The sequence below is a fragment of the Cyphellophora europaea genome (genome assembly GCF_000365145.1).
Source record: "Cyphellophora europaea CBS 101466 unplaced genomic scaffold supercont1.7, whole genome shotgun sequence".
In the NCBI taxonomy this organism is placed as follows: domain Eukaryota; kingdom Fungi; phylum Ascomycota; class Eurotiomycetes; order Chaetothyriales; family Cyphellophoraceae; genus Cyphellophora; species Cyphellophora europaea.
The window spans coordinates 1,777,156-1,794,795 of NW_008481813.1; the positions used below are offsets into that span (position 1 = coordinate 1,777,156).

A 17,640-nucleotide genomic window follows, 5' to 3' on the forward strand; every position below is an offset into this window, starting at 1 on the left:
CCTTTGGTCTTCAAAAAGCTTTGATGATATTTGCCATGATGTCCTTGATCAGCTTGCCCAGCTTGCCTTCTATCACTATTTAAAACAGGCTGCTAGCTACAGGGAGCAACAAATGACTATGCTGACTGATATTGATACTATGAAGGCCGCAAAGCTTACCCCTGATGACTATTCTCACCCCTGGCGCTGCTGGATTCCATTCCGAAGCTGTCGTCTCTCGCAGAAGTCACCTACCCACACCCTCACACTCACCATGGACCCTCAAAACGAAAGTGCAAAGACTGCGACTGACGAGGAGCCTTCGCTTCCGCCGAATATCGAAAGAGACCTGGCCAGTTTGTCTCAGCAGGAGGAAATGTCGCTCGACTGTCCAAATTCTGCCGTTTCGACCACATCCTCCCGCTCTCGTTCGTCCAGCTATTCCGACTCATCGATTACACTCCCGTCGAGCTCTATCATAGGCTCTCATTTGACTTCACCATTCAAAACAACGGTGCCGTGCCTCGAGCACAGAGGCTGGTCCCAAGATCTCCAGTCTCCTCGTCAAGTCCAGGATTATCTCCTTGAAAAGGCCTCATGCAGGCTATGGATGCCAGGTACTTTCAGCAGCACCTCAAGTAGCAGCAGCAGCTCAATCTCTAGCATCACCACCGACAACATCAACGAGACCGCCACTCCACCCTTCCCATCGCCACTCTCTTCCACCCCACGGCACAGCTCATCAGGCCACATCCCCAAGACGAACACCCTCCACCACGAACACTACAACGGTCCATCCTCAGCTTTAGACGTCCCACATCCAAAAGTCCTCTCCACCAAACGACGAGTCCAATCCCGTCCCCCCAACCTCGACCTCTCAAATGCCACACCTGGAAGAGCAAACTGTAGACCATCGACAAAACCTCTCAAGACCTTCTTGTCGAAAGTGACAACGACCGTAAAGCTCAACAGACACGAGTGAGCAGCCAATTCACCCCACAACCATCGACAGCAGCAACAGCAGCGCCAGCAGCGCGACAGACCACCACTATCGAGCAGGTCGACATCGACTCCGGCTACGAGCCAGGCATGGACTCGCCCACTCGCCCGCAGCCTCGCCAGTCCCCACGGAAACACGAAGAGTTTCCGATCCCACGCCCCCAGATCTCGAAAGTTCTGATCGAATCCATTAATACGTGCACTGCAGCAATCAAAATGCACCGAAGCCTGGAAGCCAAGCCCGAGCCTCGATCAAATGGCCGCAGAGCTCGTACTGTAGATGTCGGCAGCGAGCCCGCGAGCGAGAGCGAACAAAGCAACAATGGTATGCATGGGTTTCGTCCACGCCTTCAGCACGATAAAAGACAGCGTAATTTAACGGCACGAGGCGCAATAGAATATCATGAATGTGTGGTTTTCCCGTCCCTGGCTTTTCCGCATCATATTGCCAGCATAGAGATAGAGATATCTAGAAAGACAGTCCAACAGACCCAGGGAAAATTCGTCTTTTCGGCACACACACACACACACACACACACACGTGTAACTAACCCCCTTGTTTATTTTGGAACATATATAGCACATGCCGTAGGCGCTAGCCACTAGCTACTACTATCTCTCCTTGCCGGAATCCTCACCCCACCACATTGAAAGATGCATCAATCCGTATCATCACATAGCTCCCATCCCTCTTATCCTGCCGCCGGCACCGACAGTGAAATATTTAGAATCCCCCACCGTGTCTAGCCCGGGCTAGTAGTAGCCGCCTGACCGCCCAAACCCAACCCACCCAGCACCTCCACCGGCACGGTCGGGATGTATTTCTTGGCGCGCTCACGGTTGGCGCCGCCGATACCTGCGCCGTAGCTGATGAGCATGTCCGTGCTGGTCGGCAGGCTGAAAGGCAGCATCATGGATTGGTCCAGGGTCAGCTGGCCGGGCTTAGCCTTGGGAGAGAGGTCTGCGTCTTGAGAATGAGTTTGATGCGAATCGGGTTGTGTGCTGCTGGAGCCGGTGGAATTAGGCGCTGTCAGTGTCGTCGACGGAGAGGCGGTTTCTGGTGCTGACGGGGTTGCTTGCATCGAGGGCGTTTCTGGCGGCATAAGTTTGCCATCGGAATCTTTGTCGGGGCTGCTCGCTTGTGCCGCAGCACTGCCATTTTCCTTGGATTGTTGGGCCTGTGGCACGGGCGTCGCCCTCCCGCTGTCCGGAACAGGCGTGACGGGTCGCCGGATCAGGCTCTCCTGTCCTTTCTCTAATTGCTTGATGAATTTGACGTGCGCTTTCGATAGACTTTTCTCGCCAACTTCCGCGCGATAATTCTTTACTGTATGGAGGAGCTGGAATGGCGTAAGTCTCTGAAGTTGGGTAAGCGTATCCACCAAGCTCTGATGGTCCTCACCCAGGCCGGTAAAGCACTGCAACCACTGCAGCAGTTGGATGATAGGACTCAGGTGACGTCGCGCTGCAGCAATGATGTCTTCACCTGTCGTCACGGTGCTGCCATTCTCATAATGCTCCGGCTGACGATTGTTCGCTCGTGCCCAATCCTCAAGTTGCGACACATTCATGCGAATTTGCATGGCCTTGATGCGCGACATATAGCGTCGCTGGACGATCACTCGGTTAAAGAGCTCGGCACCCAGCCAGTAGAGAAGCTGAGCAAGAATTTGGGCCGTTATGACCGAGTGCACATCGTAGAGGTCTAGGACGAATAGAGTGGACGAGAGAAGAGAGGTAATGTTACGAGGGGACGGTTTGGCACGCTGTTTGGGTGAGGGAGGCCGGTACCGCTTCTCAGGGGGCTCGTCAACTTGTTTGGCTTTGGACTTGAAGACGTTCCACTCGCCTTGGTATTCAACGTCGCCAAGGCCGGGTATTGTTTCGTGGTCGAGCACGGCGTCGTTGAGCACTTTGTTCATGCGACGCTCCGCATCTCGAATGATTAGTATAAAGGTTTCGTTAACAAGTTCGGCAAGTTCGGCTTGATATCGGGTTGTAGATGTGAAGAGGCCGGCATCCTTTTTGAGATAGTGAAGAAGAAGGGTCTCGTTGGAGATCCAGAAAGCAAGCATGGTCATGTCCCATTGATATCGTTCGATAACGTCGTTGATGCGGTCCATGGCTTTCGTCAACACTTCATCGAGGAGTGCAGATGTCATGTGATAGTGCGCGTAGCGACACATGAGAAAGATTAGGTTTGCCGGCACAGGCTTTTGTGATGGTGATCGCTGGGGGGTCATGTTGGTGATGATAAGGTCGAAGATCTTTTCCAGCTGGTCGGTTTGGAAGACAAACATCTGATCACCCACACATCTCTCCCATATGAACTCTTCCTCTTCATCAGACTCTTCGGCGGGAGCTTGTTCCTCCCCAAATCCGAGAGTGCTTAGGTCGACTTCGAGATTTGCGGCACTCTCCTGCATCAAAGCCCTCCGCCTCATCTCACCTTCAGCATATTCTTCATCCAACCTCTCCTGGTCCCATCCGCCCTGGTAAAAGTCTCCTTCTCCAAGCGCATCCGCCCCACCACCGAAATGATAACCATTTTCGGCCAGGTACTGACTGAAGTCGCTTCCCGGCTGGACAAAATCGTAGGCTGTCCCTCCACTACTGCTTCGGATATCGGGATTGGCGCCATGGTCTAGGAGCAATTTGGCAATGACCTTGTGGCGGTTGGTCATAGCCCACATGAGCGCGCTCCACTGATTGCGGTCCTGCTTGTCGACATTGGCGCCAGCGTCCAGCAGGGCTTGGACAACGCCCTCGTGCCCAAAACAGCTTGCATAGATCAATGGCACCGTTCCCTCCTCGTCCGTCAAGTTAACATCAATGAAGGTCTTCGCACGCCCATTGACCAACTTCCGTACACGAGTCACATCGCCATTCGATGCCGCCATATTAAGCGCCTTCTGGAGTGTTTCGGCCTTGTCCTCATGGCTAAGTGTCTCATCCAGGGCAATGGCATCTTCGTCCCCGGCCGCTGTACCATCTTCCCTCTGACGCTGTTGAGCAGCAACCATCTCCATCAGCCGGGTATCGCTATCTTGTATTCGCGCAAATGTCTCTGCTTCATCGTATGCGGGGGTGTCGAGCTTGAGATCAAACGTGAGGGCCCGCGCGGGCGTGGGCGCGGAAATGAACTGGGAGGACCCTGACGCGGGGTGTTAGCATTGCCGTGGCATAGAACACAGCGTGTTCCCTAACCTTGCCAGCCATCGTAGTATTCAGTCTCAGCCGCAAATGGGTCCTTGTAGCCTCTCCGGTCATCGAGGGATGTGGGAAGGTCAGCGGGCAGCTGCCTGGTTGGGCTCTTGGGGCTCGTTGGACTCGTGGCATCGGGACTTGAGGCCCCAGCGTACGGCTCGGTGGGGTCCATGACTGTGCGGCAACAGGACAACGTTCTGCTGCATATCGTAGCAGATGGTTCTCAGCTTGGAGATGTTCGAGACATAATGTGGTTTTGTGCAGAAGAGCGGCGAGTGCAGTGTCAGGCAGAGTGGTGGATTGAAGCACGTGTTGTCGCCAGTACTGGGGCTTGGCGCCCCTTCCCTCCCCCGCGACGCCGCGTCAAGCTCGAGAGTCCACCCAGCAGCAGTTGTAGAGTTGAGGTATGGTGGTTCAAGTATGAGTTGCATATTTATCAAAGGATATATGTATGCCCTTGTCCTTCCGGTCCATACGGCAACAGTACCCTTTGCCCTGTACGATGCGTAGCCGCCAGCTATTCTAAACATTACTACCGTGCATATTACTCAAACGCCATCGCTTGCAACGCTAGACACAAAACATGTCAGTGAAGCCACCCATTTCCTCCTTTTCACAAAACCTTTCCCGCACTGTACCTAAGGCACCTCCAATGCCCTGCTCAACGCATATATCTTGTCCTCTGGCAGAGCTGCCAGCCACAAACACCGCTCAACCAGTCCCTTGACCGGCTCGAAGTTGTACCTCGAACCAGCATCAATGAGCCTCAGCAAGTTCTTCACAATTACCGCCGACATGCGGTATCTCTCGAAGTTGATCAGAGCCTCGGAGCCTCGCTTGCTCGCGATCGTCGCAGGCTTCTGAGCATTATAGGTCAAGTCATGCACGTAAAGTCCAATGAAGGGGATGCAGCCGTCGCTGAAATCGGCCTGCTCAATTTCCAGTCGTAATTCATGGAAGTTGCGGATCGGTTGGACCAGTCGTTCCATGTTCTTCAGTAGCGACTTGTCTGGAGCGGGAACTCGTTCCCATGTCTGGACAAGTCGTGTCGTATCAGTTGAGGTCAGGCCGATAGTTATTTGAACCATAGTTGCATAGTTGTGCAATCGGCGAGCGTGGGCTGCCACATGAATGTATTTCGTGATAACCTGTGCACGTTCCTCGATGTCCTGCGTGAGCACAATCTCCGATCGCACCCATCGCGATACCAGGTTGAAGCGTGTGATGACCAAGTCGACCCCCGTGATATCGCTCTTGGTGAGATACTCAGCCCAGTCCAAGATCTTGGATGATGAATCGTGCCATTTCATGTTCACCAAGTCTGACCACTCAATCTCGCTCAAAGCTGATTTCTCGATGAGTGTCATCTGCTGTGCAATGACCTGAGAATCTGCAGCCAAAACAAAGGGTATATGTGCCGGACCACCAGAAGAACGATTGCCGTACTGAGGGGCCGTAGGCGCCATCGTCTTTGGTAATGGAAGGTGAACATACGGCAGCGAATTCCTCATGAACGACGAGTCCCTTGGCATCTCGGCGGGAGCAAGGTTGACAACAGACGCATAGGTCAGCGGATGCGAGGGGATCTCGAGTCCCGACACGGCTGTGCCTGGTGCGGCCAGCATGGGAGACATGGATCTCCCGCCCGGCGCATAGTTGATGACATCCACTGAAATCTCCGAAGACAAGTCAGACAGGTTTTCATCCTCGTCCAGCAAGAATGATTGCGCGCTTTCCCCAGCCGTCTGGGGTCGAGGGCTGAGATGGGGTCTGTCTGCGTCTGCGATAGAGCCATATGTCTGGCCCTGTGTGGCGGTGTTAAATCCTTGTTGGAGATGTAGTGGGCTAGGAAACATGCGGCTCGCTGATTGACTAGGACCTGACCCGGAGTTGGTGTCTTGCTTGAGCAGTGGACTTGGATCGTACATCACGTCCTCGCCATCGTCAGATCCTACCGGAAGGCCGAAAATTGAAGATCTGCCTGATCCTCGTCCGCTGTCGACGGTCTGTGCTTGAGGGCGGGCACTATCTGAAAGAACAAAGTCATCGAGGCTGCCGCGAGGCATCATATTCGCTTGGTAGACATACCCCCGCGGCACGTCGGGACCTTCCGCCGCATCCGAGGGCGCAAAGGTGTTGCGCGTGCTCATCTCAGGCATGGAACGTCTCCGCTCCAACGCATTGAGTGGGTGCTGCTGTAGCGGTGGGGATGCCTTTTCGTATCTGCCTTCGAGCTTCAAGAGTGTTGCCTCGAGTCCACCATCGCCATCGTCTGGAATCGCCGAGAACCCTGCTACAGCGTGTTCAAAGCTTGGTCTGAGGTTCTGCGAGGAATGGGTGTTGATCATAGATACACCCTTGTTCGGCACCGGCGGCTGATTCTGCGCGAATGAATGAATTGGGGATCCGCTCGCGTTTGTGCCAGTGGTCGTGGTGGTATCTACCGAATCGTGGTGACGGTGTTGTTCCAAGTCATTCACGTTCTCAATATTACGCAGCTCTCCCCCAGGCCGCCGTCGGAGGCCGTGGGCTGGTGCAACATTCCCTGGGTTGGTGCTTGAGGCGGGTGTCTGCACACTCGTGACCGCGCGGCTTTGCTCTGTGCTCTGGCCCGATCCTCGATCATGTGTCGTATCAGTGCTCGACATAGGAGACCTAGGCGCGGGGCGTGGGGATGATGAAGCTATAGCTACTTCGTCCAGCGATGCAGTGTCGTCCTCTTTTACAAAATGAGGCCTCTCGGGAGACATAGCCGGCTTAGCCTCTCCCAACGCGTCTGAGCTGCGTTGTGGCGATATGTCGGCAATGTTTGGCCTTTTTGAGGCAATACCCAGCCCTACGGCGTTGTCTTTGTCGTTGTATCGTTGTGTGACTGCCTGAGCTTCCCAAGCAGCACGTAGAGAAGACTGTGAGGGAAGAGCGCCCGACATGGTCGACGCGCCCATGCCTGTGTCGTTGATGATCAAGATGGATCCACTCTGGGCCGTGGTATGACTTGGTAGCCTGTCTCGCCGCAGATCTGGCGTGAGAAGCGTCGGGTTCATCCCAGACTGGGGTTCATGATGGGTAGCTGGTCGTACAACATTTGTTGGTAGGATAGAGTGATGCTTCGCGTACTTTGCATGGGGAAATAGCAGTTCATAGTTTTGCGCGACTTGGGCACAGAGTAAATCAACTCGTAGCTGCCTTTTTGGTTGGGCTGCTTGTGCCCTGGCACGGAGCTCGTCGTGTGATCGAGACATATTCAGCGGCAATTGAGCTCGTTGCATGCGTGGCTCTTCTTGCATAGGCATGGGTGCAGAGACCGTGATCAAGCTTGCATCGCTGTGGTTATGCCTGCCACCAAGTGCCTTCCGCAACGAGCCGAAAATGTTCTTGACACCTGGGCTATGCGCAGAATTGGGACTAGCCCGACGATCTAACCTGGTCTGTTGTTCTTGCGGCGCCTCAAATCGGGCAACTGATGGTGCTGAAGGCGAGGAGACAATTTGCACGAAGGGTGCGCACGGCGCATAGATCGAGCCACGAATTATGCTTCCGTCGAAGGGTTGCAAGATTTCATCCTTCTCCTCTCGTGGTGTCGACTGGCGATCACTATCGATCGAGGCAGCGCCCCGGCGGTGGCCGAGATGTGCAGTCTTCACTTCCAGATTTCCAGTCGCGTTCGGCCGACGTAATTGAACAGGGACCGGTTGTGAAGCTCTGTCAGGTGGCAAAGGATCCCCAGGCTTGAGTAGATCCTTGGGTATGGAACAGGATTTAGCCTGGAGGCTCTGGTCACTAGCCACCGAGTCCTGCTTTCCATGTTGAGTCTTTGTGGCAACAGCAGGTGGTACGTTGAACCAGCTTGAGTTCGACACAGTTCTGACATTCCTTGGCAAAGGGGGCGGTTGGTCAAGGACTTTTGTTTTTTCCGTCTCAGGTTCTTCGTAGCCACCAGGGTTGAGATCTTCGTCTTGGTCACCTTCGAGATTGAAGTCTTCAGGATCCCAGTACATCGAACATCGGCCATTCCAACATCTTTTCAAGTCTCGTAGCACCTTGAGATCACTAGTCCCAGAGTTTCGTCGGGCAGCAACTTCTCCGTACATGCGATTGATTTCTTCACAGAATCGCTGCCGCAACTTGACATCGGGCATGAAGTCGTCCATAAAGTAGTTGAGAATCCAGTGCCGAAGAGCCGCGAAAGTACGCACTCTGATAATCCTCCCGTCGTCCTCCTGCCTGTTGATTGCCCACCGTAAGCGCGCCAAGAGCAGGTCAAGCACGTTGTAAACCGACATGTAAGACCTGAAGGTGAGGAAAAAGTCGGACACAAGTTCGTAGTCCATGAAGGACTCGGATGAGATTTGCGCGATGAGACGCGCAGGGGTTGCAGCTGTGATTTCTCTCACATTATGGGAGTAGCGGACCACATCGGGGTCGTCGTAGACCTCAGCCAGAGCATCATAGATTTCAGGATGGATAGGTTCGCGAATGGTGGCATCGGAACCAGAAGAGCTCGTGTGACGATGATCCTCATTAAGTCCTTTTGATCGACCCTGGGTCGCATCGAGTCGCGCAAAAAGCCTCACGTTAGAGGGCGGGGGACCTGTTGCTGGGCCGTGCCGCGTTGTCGTTTGCCCAGGTGTTTCCGTGACATCTGAAGGGGTATTGGAACTGCGTGTGTACGAAGAGGATCGTATTGCAGGGGTACCATTGTTACTGAAGCGTGGATTGCCAAGCCTGTAATGAGGAATGGGGACCTCAAGGGTGGGCAGAGTGAATTGCGGATGGCTGTCAGTCTCCTGAGGTGCCTTGGGCTTCGCGGTTTCGGGGCGGTTAATGACAATCTTCAAGGTTTTGGACTGGCCTGCCACCGCTGATTGGTGCTCGTCGATGGTAGAAAATGATTGCGACCTGCCGTGCCTCGACCTAACGGTCTCAATAGTGGGTTTCCGTCCTAGCGTCGACGCGCCAGTCCTGGGCGAAGCGGAGCGTAGGGCTGGGGAAACGTTTTCGCCATGAGTTGGTAGCCGGAACGTGGAATACTCCTTCTCGTGGTCCAAATCTGCCGGAGCCGTGAGAGGCGCCATGACGGGAGGAGAGGCCTGGGAGAGGGCATTCTGATGAGGAGACGGCTTCAGGTATAACAGACCACCAGTTCCGACATTGCCAATGGTGAAATTTCGACCTCCTCTTGAATCAGCGATGGGCTCGAGCTTCTGTGTCTTCTTGTTTGAGCGAGTCGAACGCTGCCTGAGAATCTCTGTGCTATTTTTGGCGCGACGGAGAGAATGTTTGTCAGGTTGCTGTAGCGGGGCCGACCTGTTTCTAACATGGCCACGGGAGGGAGGAGCAGCCTCTGGGGATCTGAGACCTTTGAAGGGACTGGAGCCGGTTCGAGAGTGACTGGTCGCGCCAGTGAAGGTGGTGCCAGTGATTTGGCTCGCGACCGCGGGATCAAGAGAAATGATGGATGCGCGACTACTCGTCGCCGTGTCGGAGACCATGTTCGGTGCAGGTAATGCGAATTATACCAATTCAATTGTCGTCATGACCATCGGAGACGTCTTGCTTCTCTCATAGTCGAGGACGATGGCATGATCACAGCTCACGCCATAGACGGCAAACGACAGTAGTGGTGTGGGTGTATGTTGGCAACGCGCTTGAATCGAGATGAGTTCGGAAGGTGACACAGAGCGACAGTCGTGGGAAAGAGCGAGCCTAATTGCAATTATGACCCGGAAAAAGAGCAGCAAACGGCACAAAGGAGAGAATTCGGATGAGTGCAGCGAGCAAGGGCAGGAGGTGCCGGCGGCGACGAGGTGGGATGCGAAAAGAGAGTGTATAGAGCACAGTAGTGTGCAGGTGATGGTGGTGATGGTGTGGAAGGGAAGAGTACGTGATAGGCTGGTCGTCGCTTGTTCGGACGAGGATGGGGCGTCGAGTCGGTTGGCCAGTGGGAGGGCCTATGCGATTCCCCTAGGCTCCGACCAAGTGCGAAGCCAGTCGATCCAACCTTCCAAGCCAGACCGGCCTCGAAGCCTAAGCCACGCGGAGGAGTAACCGTTGAAGGAGCCAGCCAGTAGCAACTGCGCAACAAGGAACAGTCGCTATCAGTGCGCGGTACGCGGATGGGGAAGAAGCCCCCGCCGAACCCAGACTGCCGGGCCTTGGGCACTCATTCCGGTGCATGAATCTCGCTAGTCAACGCCCAGTGCATCCCTAATCAAACAGCCGAGGGTGGCCAGTAATGACGATCACAGAAGTGCATTCCACTTTTGCAGAAAATCTGCAGAAACAAAGAAAAGAAAAGCAGCAATAATCAGGGATTGACGGGCTCTGCGAGCTGGTCTGTGTATGGGCTGCCAGACGCCGGAAGAAGGAGAATTGGGGGCGGCCCTGACAGCTGTCAGAGAACGCCCCAGCTGAGGGAAAAACAACGAGAAACGACCGCCTATCCGGTCGCCAGGCCTCTTTCTCAGCTCCATGATAAATAAATCCACTCAAAAGCTCAGGGCACAGTCGTCGTTGCGATTGGGCTGCTCAAGCGAAAATTCCTATAGTTTTCAGCTTACCGAACGCTGCCAATGGGAAATATGGATGTCCTCGGATCTGCACTTGTAGGACCATCCACGCACCAACTGGGATTCCCTGGCAAACGCGCTGGGTCGGCCAGCACCACTGCATGGGGATGCCAATATTTCCGGTCTCAACGGTCGTCTCGTATAGAGCAGATTCGCGGCTGACATCTGACACAGTCTCAGAGCGCAATCACCAAGCGTCGATACGAGAGTACGTGTATCGCGTCGCGTCTCATCAAATGGTGAAACAGCGGGCGATGGTACCACCAGGTGACAGCCACCAGCAAACTTGCACATGAAAGTCGCATTTCACGACATGCGATATATTTGACTGTCCCGAAGAAAAAGCAAACATCGTTGCCCACGCTCGCCCCACGTAGGCCCAACCTGGAGCCAGGTCCTGTGACGGAATCGTGGACTTATTACGGGCTGCACTCGGTCCTCTACCCCGCGCTTACACGTGTGCAGAAATGCTAACTCTGCCGCAACTATGGCACGAGCCGCGAATATTTGCTATGCGAACAATTCTGGGATCATGTGCCGACCGAAAGAAGTCCCCAACGTGCTCAGAAGACGTGCTGGAGTGCAGCGGGTGCAGCGCGGTGTACCGTCCATCCGGGGGGCAACATGGACTCTGCCAGGGACTGCAAGTATACTGGCCAATAATGGCGAAGGCTGACCTCGGCTGCCTAGCCAACAGATACAACGTCACCTTCTACCATCGGTGTTGTCTTTCGTAACACTCATACGAAGATTCCTTTCCTTGTGCCCTTGCTGCGCTCCAGCTTTTGTCGTCCGGTCCATCGAAGCACCTTCCCTTAACTTCGCTTCTGACACAACTACAACATCACAGTGCGAGATCCGCATATCAACCATGGCACCAGTCCCCGGCGCACCTTGGACCGGCCCTTCCACAGCCGATATGCTCGCTACGCACACGCTGGCCCACAACGTCATCACCCGCCATGATGACCCCTGTCCGGTTTTTGACGGAGCTGAACTCGCCTTCCTTCAGGCGTACCTGGCGAACCCGACGCCCGCTGCCGGTTCCCGCCTGCTCAAGGAGCACGGTATGGTCGATCACGAAGGCGAAGAAGTCGGGAGCGGCGTCAAACGGCAAGGCAGCCTTGTGGGGCATGTTGTTTTGAGGGAAATTGGGAGTGAGGTAGTGCTACAAGATAGCGAGAAGGAAGCCTTGAGGGCATGGTTTGATGATGGGAAGGCAGATGAGAGAATCCGAGACTGGAACGAGGGCAAGCAGACCTCGAGGCCAGATAGGATGGGAGGTATTGGTGATGACATGACTTAGCACATTCTGCGGCCACGTTGGGAAGCAACATCAACGAGCGAAAGTAGTTGGTGTTGCAGGCACTGCCACGACGGCATCTCCTCTGGCCACTACGTCTTACAGCCTGTTACAGTATACTGACTCTGATCGTCCAGATTGACCTCAAGCAAATTAGCGAAAGCTTGTCGTTTGTCGAGCGTATTGTGGGTGAACAATAAGGCTTATGTTTCCTCCACTTCGCGCCAAGGCTTTGTTGGAAGTACGCAGGTTTTCATATTTCCCCAATGATCACATCTGCACATACTCTACAGCAACCTAGAGACCCGTGCAGCGTTCTGAGGTCGCCGGATGCTATCTTGAGCTCAATGTATCAAAACTTGTCTTCATCGAGTCCAGGAGATGCGGTACTCCAATCAATGACGATTTCAACGCAGCCTGAGCACTTGACTGCACTTTACTGCCACCGCCATCCGCCAGATCGGACCCAGAGAATCTCCTTGTCCAACAGCGGCCTTGTGGCTGTGTGGTCACATGCGTCAGGCTGATGCTTTCACATTTCAATGGGTCATAAACTCGATGCAGTTGTCGCCAATAGCCAATCGCTGGGCAAGTCTTCCCGTCAGGCACCCGACGCTTGGGGCGATCGACCCCTGTCGCGATCTGCCTGTTTCTGAATCTTAATATTTTGCCAATTTCAGTCGCTAGAGAACAGCCGATATCGCTATGTGGGCGTTCTGCACTTGTTCCCCGCCACGCATCGCCGAGCCTGCTGCAATGTACCGTCGGACGTATAGTGCCAGACCGCGTTCAGAAGCAGTGGCAAGCCAGTTCTATCAAGTATCAGTTTGGATCTTAGGCCCTGTCAGTCCAGAACGTTTTCCGGCCCGTGTCTCAATGACCGTACCTGCTTCGAGTCAAGATCAAACTATCCGCGCCAACCTTTCCGTGGTTCCGTTTTGATGTGGAGTCTGTCCATCAATGACAAGGCGGACTCAGATACCAGAGAGTCGTGAAGGGTTCCCCAAAATGGATACCCATCGGCCTCCACCGCCTGCAGCGACACCACACCTCCAGTCAAGAGCGCGCCTGATTATCGCACCGTTACACAGCCTTAGGAGCGAGCGGGTGCGTTCGCCTCATCTCTTCTTTCCTTCCTTCCCACTTCCTGCCCTCTTCCTCTATACAGCACCTTCCTGTTCCCGAAGATGGTCAAATATACCGCCTATTCATTCGGCTCTCTTATTGCTTCGGCATCAGCCTCATGCTGTGAGTTCTTGCGCTGATGGGTCGAGGTGGCAGTGCTCCCACTGCACGTGATTTGGCCCTGTCATCATCATCCATACTCAAACCACCACAGGCGTGAGTGCTAACATGTCGTAGGGTTTCCGGATGGAACCCAATCGTTCCTTGACGTTGCCTGCGACTCCGGCGCCACCGATTCTGCTTGCTGCTTTGGTGGCCAAGCCTGTCTCTCGAACGGACTGGTATGACGCATCTGGCGTTTGTAGAAATGCCAGCTTACTTGAGCACGTGGCTGATACATCATAGTGTATGACTGGTGAGGTAGATGGCGTCCTGCAATATGCGCGAGGCACTTGCACCGATCCGAATTGGCAGTCAGGTGCTTGTCCAAAATTCTGCTTAGACGGTAAGATGGGCATGCTCCCATGCAGACCATACTGACGGAGCGTAGGCGAAGCTAGCGGAAATGTCATGTTCAGCTGCAATACGACAGGCCAAGACCGTTATTGCTGCAACAATGACTGTACCTGTGCAGAAAACGGGCAGGATCAGGTGGTTTCTTTCTCTGGAGAACCATATACTCTTACAGTCATTGGTCAGACCGGCACCTATCCCAACCCTAGTGCCACACCTTCGTCTTCATCTTCCACCACCGACTCCTCCTCCACAACGAACACGCCAACCTCAGATGTGAGCTCATCTTCCGGTGGAGCAGCAGCCGCCACCAGCACATCCTCTAGCACAAGCACAGCAGATGCTACACCAAAGAGCAGCAGTAATGCAGCTGCCATTGGCGGTGGTGTTGGGGGCGCGGTCGGCGGTGTTGCCCTCCTCGCTGCCATTGGTGGCTTTATCTTCTACCGTCGCCGTCGATCTCGCGCTCAACGAGGCCAGACGCCAGTCTCTGAGGAAAAGCACAATAGCCTGCCCGGCTACACCGGCCATGACTCAGCGTACGCACTACATCCTCCCAAAACGCAACATAGCCCAAGCGCGCAGACTAGCCAAGCCAGTGAGCTCCCTGCGGAAGGCTATGCGGGTGCGAATGAACTACCTGGAGAGACGGCGCCAGTCGAGTTGCCAGGGTCTGGACGCTGATCGGGCCTTTACCGAAGTAATCCATGACCTCTCCTGCCTGGACGCCAGTACAGAAGGGCATTTCCGAAGATCTTGAGAGACCTTGCGTTCCAACCTCAAGAATGCTAGCGTGATGTATTCTGCAGATCGGTAGATGAGACTTCCGCTTCAGAGTTCAGCCAGCAGACAGCAGACATTGACCATGCCTGCCACGCAGCACAGCTCTTGACGAAAGGCACCGTCGAGCACAGTCTTCCAAGACTAGGCGGAAACGACAGTCTCGACGACACCGAGGAATGGGGCACCGAAGGACCGTGCCACTCGAATGTTGACTCTTGATTGGTTTCGTGGTGAACCGGAAATGTAAGACTGCCTACTCGAAACTCAAATTAGACTCCAAAGCACAGGGAGCCTTACGTGGGTCATCCTAAACACCTCCGCATGCTCACCAGTTCGGCTCTCAAGCGTGCAGCGTTGACGCCTGATTCGTGCCTCGGTATATATGCGTGTATCAAGGGAACGGCTCGAGGATACCAAATATCCACGACCACGCCTAGCACCAACGGCCAGCGCATCCTTCAGACCAATTGCAGCAGGATCATCACGAACAACTCACACGCTTAACTTCTCATTCGCTATGCCTTCTTCACTATGCACCGTTCGCCATGTCCAGAATGCCGACCTCCAACATTCGCGACCCTAGTGCACACCTGCAAGCTTGCCCTCCCCGTCAATCGCCTGCTTTTCGAGCATTTGCCCAACGACGCTGCGTAGAAGCCAGTTCCTACGCAAGCTGTGGCCTCTAGCCACGCGGATCCGGACTTCGAGTGCTGGAAAGCCGTTGACGAGAGTACGGGCAATATATTGGGCTATATAGCGCTTAGTCGGAAGCGTGCGGATGCCGCAGCGAAGCAATTAGCGGTCGGCCCTGCGAATTATGGGACATTGAAAGGCCAGAGCGAAGCCGGGCAGCGAAACGTCGGTGCACCACCGGGTACAGTGCCCGAAGTTCTGGCAGCCGGGTTTAGAATCAGCGAAGAGGCAGATCTGCATTTCGACCATCTCGATGGCTATGGTACGGCACCCTGGCCCTCTTCTCTCGCCCCTCTTCCCTGACATCCTCAGGCTAGAACGAAACCTATAGAAATCACCTACATCTGCACCGATCCCTCCCGCCAGCGTCACGGCGTCGGAAGAGTACTCACGCAGAAATGTCTCGACAAAGCCAGAGACGACGCAGTACCCGTCAGCCTCTGCGCGGAGCCCGCGGCGTGGGAGTCATACCGGAGCCTGGTGCTTCACGGAGGCGTCGAATTACGATATTGACAAGGGTGGCTTTCGCGAACGCGCCGAAGAGCGGGCGGATATGGCGTGTTTTGCTTGACCGGGATGCGGTGGAGACTCTTGACTGCCCGAGAAGCAGCTATGTATGTAGGCTCCAACATGTCTTCTTGTGGTGATAATAATCAGAGAGATAGAAGGACCTTGTACGGAGATAGGTATGCTTGGGTATGTATGTTTTCGGCCGGCTTCGACCGCGCTGCCTCACCGCCTACGCTAATCCGATAGCGGTAACCAGGCCAGGAAGCGAGGATGTTGATTGGCTCATGGCATCGGGGATGTGGTTTACAGCAGAACAGAAGGCATGAAAACTGGAAGGCATTCCGTCCAAGCAAGGTCCGTCCATGATTGTGGTCCGCATTCGAAGGTCGGATTTAACATTCAGACGGGCGCCGAAGTCCACGCGTACGGTCCTTGAGACCAAGATATAAAAGCCGTTGTCTAGAATATAAAGTCTTCGGTTATCGGCTTCACTGACGAAGCTGATATTCAAGACACGTCCCTCGTACACGTATTCAACATGCTGTCTCCAAACCCCGTCTGGTTCAGTACGTCCTCCTTCCCCTAAATCCTCCTCCCCCCCAAAGCAGCCCTAACACTCTCCCGCTCCAGTAACAGGCTGCTCCACGGGCCTCGGCCGCACCCTCGCGCAGCACATCGCCAGCACGCACCCCTCCGCGCGTCTCGTCGCCACGGCCCGCGACCCCTCCACCCTCAACTACCTCCCCCGCCGCCCCACCACAGTCCTCACCCTCGCCCTCGACGTCACCTCGCCCTCCTCCATCGCCGCCGCACTAACCACGACGCTCACCCACTTCCACCGCATCGACATCCTCATCAACAACGCCGGCACCAACGTCTTCGGCATCGCCGAAGCCGTCCCCGAATCCGCCATGCGCGACATTATGGAGACGAATTTCTGGGGCCCCATGCGCCTGACACGCGAGGCTGTGCGGATTATGCGCGACGAGAACCCGCGGGCCGCTGTCGATGCAGCCAGCCACGGTCCGCAAGAGGAGGCGCTTGTGCAAGGCGGCACGATCGTCAACGTCACCAGCCTCGGCGGGCGCGTCGCCTTCCCCGCCCACGCAGCCTACCACGCCAGCAAGTTCGCGCTCGAGGGCTTCTCGGAAGCGATTGCGACCGAGTTGGATCCCGCGTGGGGGGTGCGCGTGCTGGTGTTGGAGCCGGGAGGAGTCAAAAGCGAGTTTGCGGGGAAGGCGGCGAGGCGGGCGGTGCTGGAGCATGGGGCGTATGGGGATGAGGGGTTGGCGGTGAGGAGGATGCTCAAGGGGTTGATGGATGAGGAGGGGTTGCAGGCCAGGTGTCTGGAGGCGGGAGTGGTGGCGAGGGCGGTGGTGGAGGTTGTGATGAGATCGGAGGGGGAGGGGGAGGGGAAGGGAGGGTTGCCGTTGAGGTTGCTGGTGGGGAGGGACGCGTGGGAGGCGGTTTGGGGGAAGGAGGAGAGGGCGAGGACGGAGATGCTGGCTTGGAAGGGGTGGAGTTGTGGTGTTGGAGGTGGCACGATTCCGACGGGGGAGTGACGAAGCGAGCGAGGGGTGTTAGAGGCAGGTGCCAAGAGGATCAGGCAGTGTATTGAAATTTGAGCAGATGCGCAAAGTCGATGTTACCTGAGCCAGTTTTTTTTTGTGCGCCTCCGTTTCCTTGGGGACTTGTTTGTCCCACTGAGATCAGAGCTTGCAATACAGGCAGTGCATCTCATATGGCCTTGGCCACTTGTTTCTTGCGTTGGCGTTTCTGTATACCGCCATTCATTGGTGCGCAGCTGACCGACCTTACTGCTTCAGGAAAACGATGAAATACATATACTGAAAAATACAGTCCACACTTGGGCTACTCTCGTCGCGTTACGTCCTCGCAAGCTTTTTGATGTTTGCTCGGCTCCTACTGCTTTCAGTGGTCTACAAGTTGACCATAAAA

At 55.0% G+C, this 17,640-nt stretch overlaps 4 protein-coding genes across 4 annotated transcripts; 2 read left to right on the plus strand and 2 right to left on the minus strand.

The window, feature by feature from the left end:
• Positions 1-1,721: 1,721 nt before the first annotated feature.
• On the minus strand, positions 1,722-4,357 carry HMPREF1541_07777 (uncharacterized protein; the record flags this gene model as incomplete). Its single annotated transcript, XM_008722100.1, has 2 exons — positions 1,722-4,132; positions 4,186-4,357. The coding sequence occupies 2 exons, from the start codon at positions 4,355-4,357 to the stop codon at positions 1,722-1,724; spliced, it is 2,583 nt and encodes an 860-aa protein (XP_008720322.1).
• A 466-nt stretch (positions 4,358-4,823) lies between these two features.
• HMPREF1541_07778 (uncharacterized protein) lies at positions 4,824-9,677 on the minus strand (the record flags this gene model as incomplete). Its single annotated transcript, XM_008722101.1, has 1 exon — positions 4,824-9,677. One exon carries the CDS (start codon positions 9,675-9,677, stop codon positions 4,824-4,826), a length of 4,854 nt encoding a protein of 1,617 aa, XP_008720323.1.
• Positions 9,678-11,625: 1,948 nt separating this feature from the next.
• HMPREF1541_07779 (uncharacterized protein) lies at positions 11,626-12,060 on the plus strand (the record flags this gene model as incomplete). Its single annotated transcript, XM_008722102.1, has 1 exon — positions 11,626-12,060. The coding sequence occupies one exon, from the start codon at positions 11,626-11,628 to the stop codon at positions 12,058-12,060; it is 435 nt and encodes a 144-aa protein (XP_008720324.1).
• A 4,159-nt stretch (positions 12,061-16,219) lies between these two features.
• Positions 16,220-17,243, plus strand: HMPREF1541_07780 (uncharacterized protein; the record flags this gene model as incomplete). The annotated part of the gene is made up of 2 exons (XM_008722103.1): positions 16,220-16,247; positions 16,318-17,243. The coding sequence occupies 2 exons, from the start codon at positions 16,220-16,222 to the stop codon at positions 17,241-17,243; spliced, it is 954 nt and encodes a 317-aa protein (XP_008720325.1).
• Positions 17,244-17,640: the final 397 nt, after the last annotated feature.